Below are 16,508 nucleotides of genomic sequence, written 5' to 3'. Positions count from 1 at the left end.
CGCCCCCCCGAGGCCGAGCCGCTCGCCATTGGCCGCTCCGCGCGCCGCGGGGCGGGAGTAGGCAAATGAGGCGGCGGGGAAGGGGGGGCTGGGCTATAGGTGGCCGCCGCGTTCGCCTGATCGCGGCCCAGGGTGGGGTGAGGCGACGCCCCGCCCCCTCCCGTGACGTCACCGTGCGCCTTGCGTGACGTCATGCCACTGTGTCATCCGCCCGAGTGCCTCTGTGCTTTGTCGTCGCTCTGCTGTGGCGTAGGGCAGCCCTGTGACGTCACCACGCACTTGGCCATGTACTATGAGGTCACTGGTGCCCATGACATCATCCCACACTCAGCCACAGGGGCTCGAGGCCGCAGTGTGACATTGCCCTGGCTCCACAGTGACATCAGGGGCCTGGGACAGGGGGCGGGGCCCAGCCGCGGGTGACCGTCCCCGCTGACCCCAGGACATTGCCCCGGTGGCCCCGGGGCAGCCGCGCCAGGGGACGAGCAGCGGCTCCGGCACACGGGACAGGCAGCACACGGGGGGACGGGGACGGGACCCCCACGGCGGCAGGTCTGCCGGGCCGGGTGACACGGCGTCGTGGCTGCCAGGGGATATCCCGGCCCCAAGGCCGAGCTGCGGCGGGTGGACGCTGGACACGATGGAGAACGAGTCACCAGAGCCACCGCAGGGGCACGGGGCGGCCGTCTCAGCCCTGCCTGGGGTCCCGAACACCCCCTTCCCCGCGCCCCACACGCACAGGAGCGAGACCTGCCCTCGGCTGGGCCGCAGCACAGCTGCTGTCCGGCCCCTTTATTGCCTGCAGCAGGGAGGGGGGTGCCCAAGCCCGGCCCCGGATACCCGACCACCCTGCCCCAGTGGCCCCCACCACGTCCCCCAGCGGCAGCGGAGGAAGGTCCCTGGCTGGCAGCCTGCCTGCTGAAACATCCCAGCAGGAGCGAGGACGCAGCCCCTTGCGGATCAAGGCCGGTGTCCTGGTGCCCCCGGCACCACGGCTGCAGCGGACGGACAGCGAATAAATAGGACAAGAGCACCAGACTGGGTGAGGTGGCATCAGAGCCGCGGTCCTCCCCCGCACGTCTGCCCGTCCGGACGGGGGCAGCGGGGACGAGCTGAACCAAGAGGTAGGGGATGTGCGGACGGAGCTCGGCGCCATCCTGGTCCCACGAGGCCGCCGGGGCGGGTCGGCACCGTCCCCCGGAGGCAGCCAGGGCCATCTGCGTCACAGCTCGTCGTGCGGGATGTGGAGCGCGTGGTCACACAGGTCTGCAGTGACAAAGGGCAGTGCTCTCAGGACGCGGCAGAGCCCCGTGGGACGCCTCCCTGGCGGCGCATCCCGTGCCCAGCCACCGACAGCCCACAGCACGGGGACGAGCTACGTCCGGAAGGCCGGGGCCGGGTGCAGCCATGACCCGCCCCAGGGGACACCTGCACTTTCCCTTCGCTTTGTTCTGTGGTTAATCAGAAATGCAGCTGTTTGGACAGAGCCACCGGCCCGGCCATTCCCTGGGTCCGGCACCCACCGCCATGCGGCTGCCCCACACCAGCCCCAGACAGGCAGGGTGCAGGCAGCGGACAGGAGGAGCCAGCAGCATCACGGGACCCCCACAGCCCCCCTGAGGAAGGAGCCTTTCCCCCGATGCCTGTGCCAGGTACAGAAGGGGCCCGCCCTGGCCCGGCCCTGCGGTGCAGGTAACGAACACGGACCACGCTCGTTAATAGGGAAGCACAAAGGTCGCGGTGTGCCCTGACCCCGGTGTTTGTGAGCTGGAAATAGCCCTGCGGGAAGGGAGATGCCGCGGGGCGGGCGCCCGGCCATTGGCTGTGCGAGGAGCCCTGCGCCCGAGCGGCCGATGGAGCCAGCGCGGCAGCTGCCCTGGCTCGGCCCCAGGCAGCGCGCGCCTGGCTGGGCAGAGCATCCAAAAAAAGCTGCAGGCAGCTCCAGCAGGCAGCGGAGCCCAAGCCCTGGGCAGCGGGAAGGTGCAGCCCGGCACCGGGCTACCGGAGAGGAGCTGCTCCGTGGGGCTAAAGGACGTCGGGAATTCAGGGAGGACTCGCAACTCCTCCCATCTCAGCGCCGAGGGAGCACCTACAACCACCTGGCGGCAGGAGAGACCCCTCCCCAGGATAGCCCAGCCTGGCTCACCCGTCCGCTTGCTGCAGAGCCGGTCTTTGACATTGTCGGCCTCGTGGGAGAGGAATTCGATGAGTTCGTCCTCGTACTCCTCGGCGATGCTTTCACACTGCAACAGGAGCCGCCCATGGGTCAGCAGCAGCCATGCCAGGCCAGGGGGTGCCGACAGCACCCGGGGGAGCCCCACACACACCTGCCCCAGCCCAGGAGCAGCCTCCTTCCCTCCAGCCCCAGGAAGGACCAGAGGAAGTGGCCAGGAGCTACTGGTGGGACCAGCTCATCCCTAGAAGGGCCACAGCTGCCCAATACAGCGAGTCCTGCCACCCAAAACCTCCGCTGGGCTCCTACAGCCACAAGGACCCAGTCGCTACACGCACCGCAAACTTCAGGCTAGAAGCTACGTCTCCATCAATTTTGACCCCGGAGAGGTCCATCTTGGTCCCGTCGTGGGAGATCACCCGCACGTAACTCTTACGGTGTGTGGACGGATCCACTTTTTCTCCATATTCCTTCATCTTCTCACACACCCGCTCCAGCAGCTCTGTCAGATGTGCCTCTGATCGCGCATAGGGCACCTGCAGCGTGAGGTCAGTGGGGTCAGGCCTTTGAGCGCAACAGCAGAACGGGAACGCCGGGCCGGCGCCTTTCCCCAGGAGCCAGGGAGTGCCGAGAAAGGGTCAGACGTCCCCACGGATGCCCTGGGAATGCCGTGAGACTGCGCTGGCAATAGGCAGCGGAGGAAGCTCTGCGCCCGAGTTGGGACTTGCCCAGCCTGCGCAGAGCACCCAGCGTGGGTCTGATCCCTCCCTTGTCCCCCCACTCTTCGACACGTGGCTGCTGCCCCCGGTCAGGCTGGCCCCGCTCTGCCGCAGCCTCCGCCTGACCTCCCGGCGCCGCAGGCAGGTCCCCGCAGGGAGATGTCTCACCTCCACGACTGACTGGCTGCCGTCGGGGTTGATTCGGAAGGAGCCCATCTGGATGGTTTTCCTGGGGTCAACCTGGGCAATCTCCCACTCCAGCTCATCCACCAGCGCCCGACATGCTGCGGGGGATGCAGGCGTCAGCGGTCAGAGCTAACGGCACTGTCTGGCCCTGCACCAGTCCTTGGGACTGATAGACCCACAGCTGACCAAAGCCACTGGGAGTAACTGGTGTAACTGGTGCTGCTGGCAGAGGGGGATGGCAGGTCTGAGGGTCCCCGAGGCACCCTGGGGCCCTTCAGGAACCTGTCCCCAGGCAGGGTGAGCGCAGACAGGCAGCAGCGGCTGCAGGACAAGCGGGTCCCAACAGCCGCCCCAGCCCTGCACCACCGTCCCGTCCCGCCCCATCACACCCCGGCCCCACTGTCCCGTCCCGTCCCACCGCACCTCCGCAGTGCAGGTCCTGGCTCCGGCGGGCACAGGCTGCGGGCAGCAGTGCAGCCAGGGCCACGGCCAGGCCGAGCGCGGGTGGGATCCGGCCCCTCATCCTCACGGCTCCACTGCAGGGCAACCTGTGGGCACGGGCAGCTTCAACGCTAGCAGCCCCTGTGTCCCCACACCCCGTGTCTCCCCCGGCCTCCCCAAACCCTGGTAAGGCCTGTCCTCACAGGGCTCTGCCCAGCCCCCTGGGACCCCCTGTCCCCTACACACGCTGCTGTCTGTAGGGTTTGGTCCATAGAATCCCCCACCAATCCTCACTGGGTCCCATCCCCTGCAGGGCACAGCTGTGCCCCCAGACACCACAGGGACCCCTCCCCTACAGGGCCGAGCCCAGAGCCCCCTGTAGAGCCCCTTCCCCTATAGGGCCGAGCCCAGAGCCCCCTGTAGAGCCCCTTCCCCTATAGGGCCGAGCCCAGAGCCCCCTGTAGAGCCCCTTCCCCTATAGGGCCGAGCCCAGAGCCGCCTGTAGAGCCCCTTCCCCTATAGGGCCGAGCCCAGAGCCCCTTCCCCTATAGGGCCGAGCCCAGAGCCCCCTGTAGAGCCCCTTCCCCTATAGGGCCGAGCCCAGAGCCCCCTGTAGAGCCCCTTCCCCTATGGGGCCGAGCCCAGAGCCCCCTGTAGAGCCCCTTCCCCTATAGGGCCGAGCCCAGAACCCCCTGTAGAACCCAGAGACCCCTATAGAGGATCCCCCCCTATGAGGCTGAGTCCGGCGCCCCCCCCCCAGAGGCCCGGCCCCTACAGGCCGACGCTCACAGACCCCTATGGAGCCCCCTGCCCCGCAGAGCCGAGCCCCGAGCCCCGCACCCGGCGGGCCCGGCCGAGCCCCCCGTACCGCGCCGCTCTCCCGTCCCGCTCCGCCGCCCCCCTGCCCCGGCCGGCTACTCCGGGGGCTGGCCGCGGCGCCGCCTGTCCCCGGCGCGCCCCTCCGCCCAACGCGCCGCGGGGGAAGGCCCCTTGGAGCGGGCGGCGGTGGAACCGGTTGGGGCCACGGAGCCGGTCAGGCCGGCCGGGGAGGCTGGTCCACCCACGGCGGGACCGTCCCGTTCGCAGGCAGCGCCGCGGGCAGCCCGGGACGAGCGCGAAGGTCCCCAGCGCTGCCAGGGCCCGGTCCGCGTGGCGCTCGGCCCCGTGGAGGCGGGGCCTGCAGTGACTCCGCCTCCACGGCCGCCCCGGCCCCGCCCCCGGACCGGTCCCGGCCCCGCTGCCGGTCCCACTCCCGCACCGGGCCCCTTCCCGCCGTGCCCCCGCTCCTGGCCGTGCCCCGCCACCAGCCCCAGTCGGGATCCGGGTCCCTCCTGCCGTGTGTCCCGTACCGGCCCCGGCTCCCCCATGCCGTATCCCCGGTACCGGTCCCCAGTCCCCCGGCCCCGGAGCCAAGGAGGAGACGGCGGACGGCGGCGCGGGTGTCCGAAGCTGCTTTATGAGGGCGCCCGGGCCGGCGGGCGAGTGTGGAGGGGGGCAGTGATTCCCGGTACCGGCAGGGAGAGAGGGTCCCGGGGCGCCGGGCCCCGGGCAGGGGTCGGGCAGGGGCGGGGAAAGCCCCGTCCCCGCTGCTGGTTCCAGTTCCACGTGTGTCCGCCTCCCTCGGGGGGTCCCGGGGCCGCTCCTCGCCGGGGGGAGCGTGAGGTCCGGTCACAGGGCCAGCACCGGGGGGTACACGGCCCCATCTGCCGGAGACAAAGCAGGGTGAGGGGGGGGGCGGGGGGCGCGGGGGCGGGGCAGGGGGCTGCAGCGGTGCCTTACGCTTGGGGCTGCTCTGGCTGTCGGGCTCGGGCACCTTCCAGTCCAACTTGCGTCCCTTCTCGTAGAGGCCCTTGAGCACCTTGCGGAACTCCTCGGGCTCGGCGCCCTGCGGGCTCAGCTCCAGGTACTTGCGGTAGAGCTGCAGCGCCGTGCGCGCGTCCTCGATGCTGTCGTGGGTCTCCCCCTGGATCTTCAGGTCTGCGGGGACAGTCCCCGGTCAGGGAAGGGGCTGGCGGGGACCCCAGGGGGGATCTGCCCCTGCTCCCACCCCTCTCAGTTACGAGGGTTTGGCCACTGACCCAGGAAGTACCAGGCGAGGAAGCGCAGGGAAATCATCCTCTTCCTCGGGATGTGGAACAGGTAGACAGTGTCGATCACCTGGTCCTTGGGCACCTGGAAAGCAGAGATGGTCCTGCCGGCAGTGCAGGGGTGCCACCGCGGTGCAGGGGTGAACCCCGGCACTGCCACCAGCCTCCCGGACCCACCCCAAGACCCCCGTGCCCGGGTTGAGGGAGGGGGGCTCAGCACTGTTACCATCAGGTTGATGACACGGAAATCCTTCTGCAGCCCGTGGCCCACGAACTTGACTCCCACGTCAATGAGGAAGCGCAGCTTCAGGTAGGTGGATTTGAGAGTGGTAAGGTGCTTGGAGGAGATCTTGGCGTCCAGGTCTCCTGGCTTGATCCCCGAGTACTGGGTCAGGTAATCCACCACCTGCGGAGACCAGGGCCCGTGGGGGTCTGCCCCCTCCCCAATTCCCCTGCCAGCATCCTAGGGACAGTGCTGCCACTACTGTGGAGCGGGAGCCTGAGTGGGTCCGTGTCCTCCCTGCAGGGCTGGGGAGCTGCGTGAGGCCAGGCAGGAGCCCCATACCTGCTCTTGGGTGGAGATATAGTCGTCAATGAAGGGGACGCCCTCGTTAGGGCCCTGCCCGCGCACGCACGTGATCCTGGCCACCGACATCTGGCTGGGCTTGATGGTGGATTTGGTCCCATCACTGCGCAGCTCAGCCTCTTCCTGCGAGGAGCGAGAGGAGAGCTTGGTGACAGACAGCTCCCGTGGGGACCGGGTGCACCCAGAGGGGCTGCCCCTGCGCCCCGTCCCGAGGCCTGACCTCGTTCAGCGTGACAAACTCGGCGTCCAGCCCCACCAGGTCGCCCGCCTGTGGCATCTCGTTCAACATGAGGGGGATGAAGGTGGCGTGGCACTTGCGCTGCTTGCGAGCCAGGGAGGCCTCCGCCAGCAACACACTGGCTTCAATGGGGTTCTTGACTGCAGAAAAAGGGGAAGGGAGATCAGCCACGAGCCGACGTCGCTGGCCACACAGCCACTTCCACCCCAGACACTCACTGACGAGGTTGTACTTGGCGTTGAGGTTCCTCCGGGCGTAATAGAGGATAGCCGGCACCTTCCAGCTCATGTCGAACTGCACTGCCTCACACTGCAGGGGAGGGGGGCACAGTGTAGGGGCAGCCTGGCGTGGGGTGGGGCGCTCCCACGTGCAGCAGGAAACCCCCCTCCACAGGGTCCCAGCAGCCAGGGTCTCACCTCGACACGCGGCCGGTGGCACGGCCCCGAGCGCTCACCTTATCCACAGGCTCGATGAGGAAGTCGTTGAAGAGGTACCACTGCTGGTGTGTGACTCCCTGGGGGGAGAGGGACAGGCACTGCCTTAGGGGCCCCCCCCAGGCAAGTGCAATGACTCCTCTACCCAGTTACCAGGGAAAGAGGGGTGTGACGATGCCATGTGGGAACTCCCGCCCTTCCTGGGACACTGTGGGGAAATCCCTGCTGGCCCGGGTGGTGATGATGTGTACGTGAAGCACTCGGGCTGGACAGGCACAGTCTCTGCCCAACTCCTAACCAAAACTCCACGGAGATGCAACAGATAAGAGACAGGGATGCAGCCTTGACACACTCTGGGAACTCCTGGCTTGGGCATCTCCACCCAACAACAGGACTGCCCAGACCAGCCCCCTTTCCTCAGGAAGGGAGATGACGTCCCAGCCCTTACCTGGAAGCGCAAGGACAAGCTGGCAACGTGCCCATGACCCAGGAGGAACAAGCATGATGAAGTGTGGAAAGAGTGCTTCTTCAGCCCTTCCCTCCCGATAAGGAGCCCAAGCAGCACTTGGCTGTTCAGGGCTGCCTGGCACATTCTCCCAAACACTCAACACTCGACTAAGAGCACCTTCTCACCTCCTTCCTTTGGTGGTAGGTCTCTCCCACTTTAATGTGCCCCACCAGGCTGCCCCCCGTGCGGGAATCCAGGATGTGGACGACGGTGGCCATTAGATCATAGACATAGACTGACTCAGGGTCGTCAGTCGGGCTCAGCTGCAAGAGGAACCAGCCCCCGGGGAAACATCTGAGCCCCGACTGCCTGCCAGGCAGCTCCCAGGCTCCAACCCAAACCCCGGAGCTCAGACATGCCATCTCACCACCAGCCCAGAGGTTTCCATGCTCACCCAAGGTGTCTCCAAGACAGCCTGGTTATCTCTTGCCCACACGCTCTCAGCAGAAAGCGGTTCTGAAGCAGCTCTGTTCCCACAGCCACACGTGCACACAACCACGTAGCCCCAGAGGGATCTCATCAGCCTTTACCTCATCACTCTCACTCCAGTTGCAGACATCTAGCTCCTTGCTCTTGGTCAGCTTCATCTTGATGGCATAGGGGATCCAAATGTTCTTCAGTTCCTCCACTGAAGGATATGAATGCCCCATGTCGGGGTTCCCCAGCTCCTTCCTGCATGGAGAATCACGGAACACCGAGTCGGAGGGAGTCACAAGACGTCGTTCAGAACAACTTCTCCAGGGCAGGATCCCCACCACCCCACCCACCAGCCTATCCCTTAACCTTCTGCAGGACAAACGGGGAAGCCAGAGCTGCACCACTTCTCCACAGCTGCCTAGAGCAGGACCCTGGGAAAGGTGGTCAGCTAGTGTTGGCCAGAAAGGGTATTTTGTCAGTCTGAAAAGGGAAGGGGAGTGAGGCTGGGGGCTCAAAAGTGGATCACAAGGTGGATCGCAAGGGTATCTAAAGGGGATGTTGTGCAGAGGGCCCATGCAGGGTCAGTCTCAAGAGCAGCAACGAGACTGTTCCAGTTCAGAGCCCAAGAGGAGCTACAGACAGGTAGATTATCAAATTATCATTATTAGATGAGAAACAGCCCTGAGCTCTCTGATGCCCATAGAACAACCCAGAAGGTGTCGCTGCTCAGAGTCGCCACCCCAGGAATGGTCACCTACCACTCTGCAAGAGAGATTTCTTTGCCTTTGGTGATCTCAAAGCCTCCTCTCTTCATCATGGCTCTCTGAAAGGCATACTGGCAACGAAACACAGGCAAGCATCAGCACGGAGTGACAGGCTGGGCTCAGGAACGCGTGGGTGATAGCCAGGCCAGAAGTGGGAAAAGACAGGGACTGTAAAGTCGGTGACAGGGAAAAAGACAGCGAGGGAAACCCAACTGTCCGCCTGCTCTCTGCTGGACTTGTGCTCTGGGAAGCGGGCACTGCCTTGCTGCTCCTAGGTCCTGGGGGACTGGGGGAATGCAAGGGTGACTCTACTGCAGTCCTGTCAGCAGATCTTGTCTTTTCCAACTCCAAATGCACAGCTCATGCTACAAGCATGACCAAATACCAACATGTCCTCTGCAAACAAAGTAGGGTGACGCTCAGGTGGAGAGCAAGAGACTTAGAGAGAGCGAGATCAGAGCGCAAACACCTCCGCAGAACTGGACACGCAGCAAACCCCATGTGCCAGGGAGAACAAGCCTGCTTCTGCCCCAAAGTGTCTCCCCCACCTCAGCCTGTGTCTTCCAGAAATCTGCCTCCTTGGAGCTGTTCACCTCACAGTTAATGACGAGGACGTCCGGCAGGCAACGGATGTTCCGGGTCTGGACCTGCAGAGAGAGCAGCAGATGGAAGCTGGGCGGCACCGAGAGCTCTGGAGAGGCTCAAAGCCAGATTTGGCACATGCTGCCCTCTTCCCTCCTCCGCCTTTGCCTGCAGAGCTTCCTCCTCACTGCCTGGCCTGGTTCCTGATAGCTGGGGGTACTGCAAGAGCAACTGAGGCAGGGAGCAGGCTGCCGCCTCCGAGCAGGTGTGCTCAGCTCCCAGGGGGTTTACCTCTGCCCCCTACCCTGGGGGAATCAGTTGGGATCCGCGTGACCTGCGAATTGCATTCCAGCTCTTGCACAGCCCAGGAAATACCCCACGGCATGCTGGCTCGCCATCCAGGCCAGGAACCGAATCTCCAGCATCCGCTCAGGAGGTTCCCCACTGACTAATGGAGAAACTGCCCCGGCTCAGCCGGCGGCACGGGGTGCTCACACCCTTCTCCCACACCCGCTCCTAGCCCATGAAGCGTGACATGCTCACACCCCATGCCTGGGCTCACCGTGGGCTGGTACTTCTCACAGTTCTCGCACCAAGCCTGTGTGTTCTGCTCCAAGCAGATGCTTCGCTTTAAAATTTGGGCAAACTCATAATCTTTGACCGGCTTTTCTGAAGGGAGAAAGGAGAATAACGTCACCTTCCAACACACAAATCTTTACCAATTTAGCTCAGCCAAACCTCTGGGGTTTTCCTCACAACCACCAGTGAGAAGGTCAACCCCCAAATCTGCCTTTCTGTAGCCAAAAGCTCGGCTGGTTGGAAACCCACCACTAGACCTCGGCTGCTGGGTGTGCCACAGCTGGGGACAGACCACTGCAGAAGCTCCTCACTGCAGGTGTCTATCACCTAGAAAAGTCACGGCTCATCCATATGGCTAACAAACCCAGCCTGGCCACAGAAATACAGCAGTGTTAAATGTGCCAGGCCCTGCCCTGCCCGCCCTGCCTGTTACCAGTGCTCTCAGGGTAGGAGAGGGTGAAGAGCAGCGTGGAGGACACGCGGACTGTTTCCTTGCCGCAGCGACACATGCTGCAGTTCTCCATCTCGCAGCTGAACAGCTGCCCGATAACAGAGTCCCCCGAGGACCCAAAGCTGCTGGAGAAAAAGAGCACCAGGGTTAGCAGGATCCTGGCAGTCCCTATGGAGTGGGGCTGCCTGGTGTGGTGGGCTGAGCACTGGGGGCTCACAAGGGCCGCCTAGGGCCAGCACCGAGACTCCAGCAGCTCTTGGGGAACCAGCCATTGGGCTCCCAGAGCCGGTGACTTCTGCACAGTCCCAACCCACCAAGCAGGGTGGCTAGGCCTAGGAGGGACAGAGGTTCAGCACAGGGTTCAAACCCAGCTGAAAGGGCAGCCTGCAGCTCCATGTGTTCCCATGCAGCCCTCAGGGAAGGTGTGGGTGGCAAGAAAGCTCCTTCCTGAGGTACAGATGGGGCTTCTGGGAGCTAGCCACCCTCCCTGGTTCAGTTACTCCCTGCCCTGTCCCAGGCTAGGGATTTACCTGCTGCCAGCCCCTCGATACGCCTGCGGTCCCTCCTGCTCCTGGGTTTCCTGGTGCAGCTGAGTAAGGATGAAACGGTTCCAGCTCTGAATCAGCCGCCCCAGGTTCACCTTCCCTGTGGCTTCGTCCGAGTCAGCCAGGATCAGCCCCAGCGCTGAAGCCTCTGGGATTGTGCGGAAAGCCCGCAAAAAGTTGCTTCCCTGGGGATGGGGCAAGAGCGGCATGTCACCGAGGTCAAGTGACAGGAGTTTCCATGCTGTCTGATGCCATCACCCAAGGGCCTGGCACCTCCCATCTCCTGCTCCTCTGTGATCTCTCTGACCCTCCCAGGCAGCCCAGCCCGCTGGCCTCACACCACGCCTGGGCTCACCACGGACCTGGCAGGGGTCTCCTCGGGACAGGTCCAGCATGTGGAAGAGCAAGCCCAGCTCACAGCCCAGGCAGAACTCCTTCTGGCACAGGTGGTTCTGGACCAGGCAGCGGACTGGCTCCAAGAAATACAGCACCTGGCAGAGACAGAGCAGTCAGGGGAGGACCCATAGGCTGCGGTGGTCTGGGCAGGGCTGGGGCGTCCCCCACCTGGATCATGCAGTTGCAGTAGGCGTTGGGGATATGGGGCTCCAGGCCCGCAAACAGCGTCTTGTTGTAATGCTTGAAGTCAAAGTCTTCCAGCCCCAGCTTGGAGTACTTGATCGTGACCTGAGCAGGGATGCAACGTGTTAAACTGACACCTTCCCACACCACAGGACACCAGCACAAGGCCCAGGTGCTCCCCTTGGAGATGGGGCCAGGTGCTTGGGCCCAGGCGGGTTCTTCGCCCCAGACAAGCCCGGCCTGGGGACTCCGAGCCAGCCCCCACTGCCATGCCCTGGAAGGCCACTACCTTCCTGTACTTCTTGGCCACCATGTAGAGGTGCGGCTCCTCTTCCCGCCCAATCGGGGACTCGGGGACTTGGCTGAAGCTGTCAAACTCATTGTCCACCTCTTTTAACCGATAGGGAATCTGCAAGGGGGAAGAGAAGGGAAGAGTGGCTGAACCCTGAGGTGGAACAAAGCACCACGTACTAAAACAAGCAAGTCCTGGGCTTTCCTGCCTCCCTGAATGAGCAAAGGAATAAACCAGAAAGGAGTGGGGCCCTCCCTTAACCTGCACAAGGCCTCCACACCTTCCTTCTTACAAGGGACTTATCACTGTGGGAAACTACAGCAGCGCTGCGGGCAAGGGCAAAACACAGCAGTGTTTTCCCAAGGGTGAGGGACATGCCATAAACCTCCGAACCGGAGAGCTCAAACCTCTCCTACCACAGAGCGAGTTATCGATAGAACTGGGATTCTGGCCCACGGGGGAGGGCTGGCTCTCCCGCTGACACAGTTCAAGAAAAACTGTCTCCTCCAAACTATACACCTGCTCCTGCAACACCCCAAGCCAGAGAATTTAATCTCTCACCCCTGTCCCGAGCCCTGCAGAAACCTCTGAAGTCATTCAACACGCAGCAAGAGCTCCATCCCTCCCCAGACTGCAGACCTCTGCTGCTGGCAGAAGCACCCCACACCCCACACCCCACACAATCAGGCGTGGCAGCGGGTACCTGGTTGCGGAGCTTGGTCCTTGGGTTTGGGGCATAGCCAATAAACCCCACTTTCTTCATGGTGCGCAAAATCTCAGGATCTACCGGCGGGGCTCGCCTGCAAAACACACCACGACTCAGAGGCTGCTCTGTTTGGCAGCATCGTTTTAACCAAGGGCCTTGCTGGATGTGCTCAGGGACCCACCAGAGGGTCAGGAGGACTTTCCCCACTCAGTCCTTCCCCCACATTCATTTACCATCACAACAAAAAGCTGGAATATGCCAGAACACGGCAGCAGTACTGAGCGCAAGCATTTTGGGACAGGGCTCAGTCAGATGAAAAACAAGAGTTTCCACACAGGCAGAACACAGCCAGGATCCCAACGGGATCTCCCCACCAAGAAGACAGAGGTTTGACCATACCCTACCATCTTCAGACCCACCCAGGCGCTGCACCTCAGCAGTTAAGCTCCACCATGGGGAACTAATCTCGCATTTCACAGGGCACATGATGAGGAAGGGCAGCACCAACCACGAGATGGGGGAGCACGGGGAGCAACAGAGCCGCTCTCCTGCTTCCGAGACCTGGGGAAGGAGGGGTGCCCTGCCAGGGCCAGCTTTGCCATGCTGGTTTTTGCTGGGAGAGACCGGCAAATTACCGGGGTGCCGGGGCAGAGTTGGCAGCGGGCCAGTCGGAGAGCAGGGTGTCACTCGTCAGCGGCACAGGGATGAGTGAGAGCGGCACAAGGTCCTGGTTCCAGTCCAAGTGGGGCAGCGTGTCCACGATGCAGGGCAAGGCAAAGTCGGTCTCCCGGGAGTAGGCGTTGAAGGTGACCTCCGGGGAGTCAGCCCAGAGGTGGACGCACCCCTCCGAGTCACCGAAGGCCAGGGCCTGCTTGCTGGCCGAGACGTCAAAGGTCATGATCAAGGGCCCAACAGTGTTCACGTGGAAGATGTCAGCAGGGTTGGCGAGGCCGGTGGGCTCGCAGAACTGGCACTGACCTGCACGAGAGGGAAGCGCAGAGCGACTTGTCACCAGGGAGCACACAGGCAGGCCAGCACACGGTGACATCTTGCTTACGTGGCCAACTCTGTCCCACTGGGATTTGACCCTGAGCCTGGGGGGTGCGGGGATCATCGCCCCACTCTGGCCAGGGGAGCGGAGCCTGGCCGGGCTGGGGGTGCAGCTTCACCCACCTGTCTGGGAGATGATGGCCAGGCGGGAGGTGTAGGTGGGGATGAAGCGGAGGAAGAAGGGGTCAATGTGGACCTGCAGCGGGGTGGTGGCCCGCATCATGCGCAGGTCGTACACCTTCAGGAAGCGGTCGCAGGCGAGGCCGTTCATTCGGCTGGAGAAGCCACAGGTCACCAGCAGGTTCCCATGGACATCAAAATCAGACAAGCTGCCCGAGTATGCGTCGAATTCATGCTCCACCACAAACGTGCGCAGATCCCGAAGGGAGACCTGGGAGGGTAAGACGGGGGCATCTGCTGGCTACCTGGGAGCCCTCAAACTCTGGGAAAAGCCGGACACCAGCTCTAGGGCATCCCAGGGGCTGCCAGGTAGGATGGGGCAGGTATTACCTTCCCTGAGGTGTGCCCACAGAAAAAGAAGCGGTTTGATTGCCTCATGATGGTGATGCCAGGAACCTCCACGGTGTACTGGGAAGGAGGCAGAAGAGCAGGGTGGGCACGGCTGAGCCCCAAAACAAAGCACCTCCCAGCAGCAGGGAGAAGCCCCCAGCCCGGCTGTACCTTCTGTGTCTCCTGGACGGTGTTGAGGTCTATCTCAACGACGTGGTTCTGCAGCCCACCAACGAGCAGTGTGCTGCTGTCTGTCAGCAGGAGACTGTGCATGTCCTCGGACTCATCCATGCTGCAGGGGAGAGGACAGCCCTCGCACTCCTGCCCAACTCGGGGAGGCAGCAGGGAAGGGGGAGGAGGATCTGCCCTCGCCCTCCCCCAGATCTAGTTTTTACATGGCCAGCAGAGGAGCCGGGACCAGCTCCCCCAGCACAGGGGCAGCTCACGGGGCCAGCGTGACCCGCCTGCTGCCAGGGCAAGGCACTCACAGGTAGTCAAAAATGATGAGGCCCCCCCGTGACATGTACTTCAGGTTGGTTTTGGTCAGGAAAAGGACACCATTCTCCAGGCTCTGGATCTGGCGGATGTCGTCACTGCTGTTCACTTGGAAAGAGGAGTATCGCTCCAGCGTCGGGCCAAAGAAAGATGTGGCGTGGCCCTAAAACCAGCCGGGGACAGGCTCATCAAGACCCACCCCAGCTTCACTTGGATGCAACACAGGCAAACACCACTTTGCCCTGCACCAGCTCCTGGGTGGAGGCAGGCTATCAGCCACCTTATGGCCTCAGCCAGCCCTTCCTGTCGCCCCTGTGTGCCCCAAACTGGGGAATTTTGTTCAGACTTCTCCCTTTCAGGAAGATATGTGCAGACACAAGTAAAGAACCAAAAGCTCTAACAGCCCCACACATTCGGGCAGTAAAGTTACTTGGGAAATGCCAAGAGGTTCATGCTCCGAAATGCATCAGCCACCTCCAGGCTGTACAGCACAACCCCGGTTTGAGCAGGACTCTCCTGCTTGGCCCCACGCTGAACCGCTCTCTGCCCACAGCCAGCTTGCCCCCAGCTGGTCGTGGCAGGCAGGTGTTGGGCAGCAAGAGCGGTGCAGATGGGCCAGCCAGGGCACTGACCCTCCCTGCCCCGCTCCCGGAGCGGGCACCTACCCCGTGGTTCCCAACCCACAGCATCTCTTCATGCAGGTCAAAATGGGAGACGGAGACGGGCACCCCCACTTCGGAGACGGCAGTGTGCAGCTCGCTGTACATGCCCTCCATAAGGTGCACCGACTCCGGCACCGCGATACCCTCTATCGGCACCCCCTCGGGATCCAGCTCCACGTTCTGCAGCAAGCTGGGGTTGAGGTGGGGGTCCAGGACAGGGTCCAGCGCGGGGTGGAGAGGGGGCGCATACTCGGCAAGGGAGGGGTCAAGACCTTCAAAATTCATGGTGAAAACCAGCGACTCCCTTTGAAACAGAAAAGGAACTAAGTTGGTCAGTCAGAAACACCAGGGCCCCCCGATTCTGAGAATCGGCAGCAGAGGCCCGGTGACTCCGAGGGATGGAAAAGGCGGCTGGAATCTCCAGTGAGTGTAAGGTGCAGCGCTCCTGCCAGGGACACCGGCGGCACCGAGCCCACGCAGGCAACGGGGCCCGTAAAGTCCCTTTCCCGGGACACACTCAGCGTCCCGTCATGGCCCCGAGCCGCCGGGGGATGGAGCCCGCAGCATCCCCGGTGCACCGGGGAGCCGGGTCCAGCCCGGGGCCGCCACAGCTTGGGGCGCCGGCCGGGCTCCCGCCGACCCCGCCCCCCCCCGAGCCCTGGCCCCCGCGGGAGGCCCTGGGCCAGCTCCGCACCCACCTCCCTTATCTCCGCGGGCCGACACCGGACGCACCGGCGGTATCGGCTGCCGCAGACCCGCGGCCGTTGGCGGCGGGGCCGGGCGAGGCAGGGCGGGGCGCGGGGGGCCCAGGCCCGGCCCGAGCCGCGGGCGCTGCGGGGCCCCCGCTCTCGCCGCCGCGCTTCGGACCCGAGGCCGCTACCCACAAGCCCCCACGCTCCGGCCAAGCATCCCACGGTGCCCCGCGCCGACGGCGGCCGTTACCCACAGCGCCCCGCGCCCGCAGTTACCGAGCCGCCGCGGGCAGAGCCCCGCCGGGGCCGCGCTCCCGGGCTCGTCCCGCTGCGCCGCCGCGGCCGGGCCGGGGCCGCCGCCGCCGCCCCTCCCGCCGTCGCTATGGCAACAGCGCCCCCCGCCCTCTCGTCCCGGTAAACCGGCCCGCCCCTGGGGCCGGTGGACCAATGGCAGCGCGAAGCTGCGGGCAGTGACCAGTCAGCGCCTGAGCGAGGCGGGACTAAGCGGCGCGGCGGGTGGCGTGCCGGACGGGGCGGCGGAGGGGACAAAAGTGCTGAAATCGGCCGTTTTAGGGCGCGGGTGGTGGCGCGGGGCGGGGGGCGATCCCCGGGGCGAGGCTGGGGTCGGGGGAGTGGGCGCTCCGGGACCCCACCCAGGCCCCTCCGCCCCCTGCACCGCACAGGCCCCCTGGGCGCTGCCCGCCGGCTGCCGCACCTGCTGCCCCGCGCCGTCCTGTGGCCTCCCACGGCTTCCCACCGTGCCCACGGTGTCCCCTGGCATCCCACGGGGTCCCACAGTGCCCCGCGGGATC

At 64.3% G+C, this 16,508-nt stretch overlaps 3 protein-coding genes across 7 annotated transcripts in view; 1 reads left to right on the top strand and 2 right to left on the bottom strand.

Moving 5' to 3' along the window:
- The window catches only part of ESYT1 (extended synaptotagmin 1), a 116,154-nt gene that overhangs the window by 91,387 nt on the left and 8,259 nt on the right, over nt 1-16,508 (top strand). The gene's annotated exons all lie outside the window — the stretch shown is intronic.
- Nucleotides 756-4,606, bottom strand: CNPY2 (canopy FGF signaling regulator 2). 2 transcript variants are annotated; one of them, XM_064474338.1, is made up of 6 exons: nt 4,360-4,606; nt 3,502-3,626; nt 3,061-3,176; nt 2,512-2,709; nt 2,147-2,243; nt 756-1,266 (listed from the first exon to the last, which is right to left on the bottom strand). In XM_064474338.1, the coding sequence occupies exons 2-6, from the start codon at nt 3,599-3,601 to the stop codon at nt 1,223-1,225; spliced, it is 555 nt and encodes a 184-aa protein (XP_064330408.1). In that variant the 5' UTR covers nt 3,602-3,626; nt 4,360-4,606; the 3' UTR covers nt 756-1,222. The 2 variants fall into 2 exon arrangements, with proteins under 2 accessions (XP_064330408.1, XP_064330407.1); XM_064474337.1 differs by having other exon boundaries at nt 4,388-4,605.
- PAN2 (poly(A) specific ribonuclease subunit PAN2) lies at nt 4,955-16,099 on the bottom strand. 4 transcript variants are annotated; one of them, XM_064474325.1, is made up of 26 exons: nt 15,973-16,099; nt 15,008-15,308; nt 14,336-14,505; nt 14,019-14,139; nt 13,848-13,925; nt 13,461-13,728; nt 12,923-13,265; nt 12,285-12,381; nt 11,579-11,698; nt 11,275-11,394; nt 11,073-11,201; nt 10,696-10,895; nt 10,148-10,290; nt 9,698-9,804; nt 9,102-9,200; nt 8,548-8,624; nt 7,903-8,044; nt 7,498-7,635; nt 6,885-6,944; nt 6,649-6,739; nt 6,413-6,570; nt 6,172-6,315; nt 5,833-6,012; nt 5,598-5,691; nt 5,299-5,496; nt 4,955-5,222 (listed from the first exon to the last, which is right to left on the bottom strand). In XM_064474325.1, exons 2-26 carry the CDS (start codon nt 15,287-15,289, stop codon nt 5,188-5,190), a joined length of 3,594 nt encoding a protein of 1,197 aa, XP_064330395.1. In that variant the 5' UTR covers nt 15,290-15,308; nt 15,973-16,099; the 3' UTR covers nt 4,955-5,187. The 4 variants fall into 4 exon arrangements, with proteins under 4 accessions (XP_064330395.1, XP_064330394.1, XP_064330396.1 ...); XM_064474324.1 differs by lacking the exon at nt 15,973-16,099 and adding an exon at nt 15,703-15,898; XM_064474326.1 differs by lacking the exon at nt 15,973-16,099 and adding an exon at nt 15,703-15,898 and having other exon boundaries at nt 10,148-10,287.

The sequence above is a fragment of the Phalacrocorax carbo genome, chromosome 27, assembly GCF_963921805.1.
Source record: "Phalacrocorax carbo chromosome 27, bPhaCar2.1, whole genome shotgun sequence".
In the NCBI taxonomy this organism is placed as follows: domain Eukaryota; kingdom Metazoa; phylum Chordata; class Aves; order Suliformes; family Phalacrocoracidae; genus Phalacrocorax; species Phalacrocorax carbo.
This window is presented reverse-complemented; position numbering and strand designations above follow the sequence as displayed.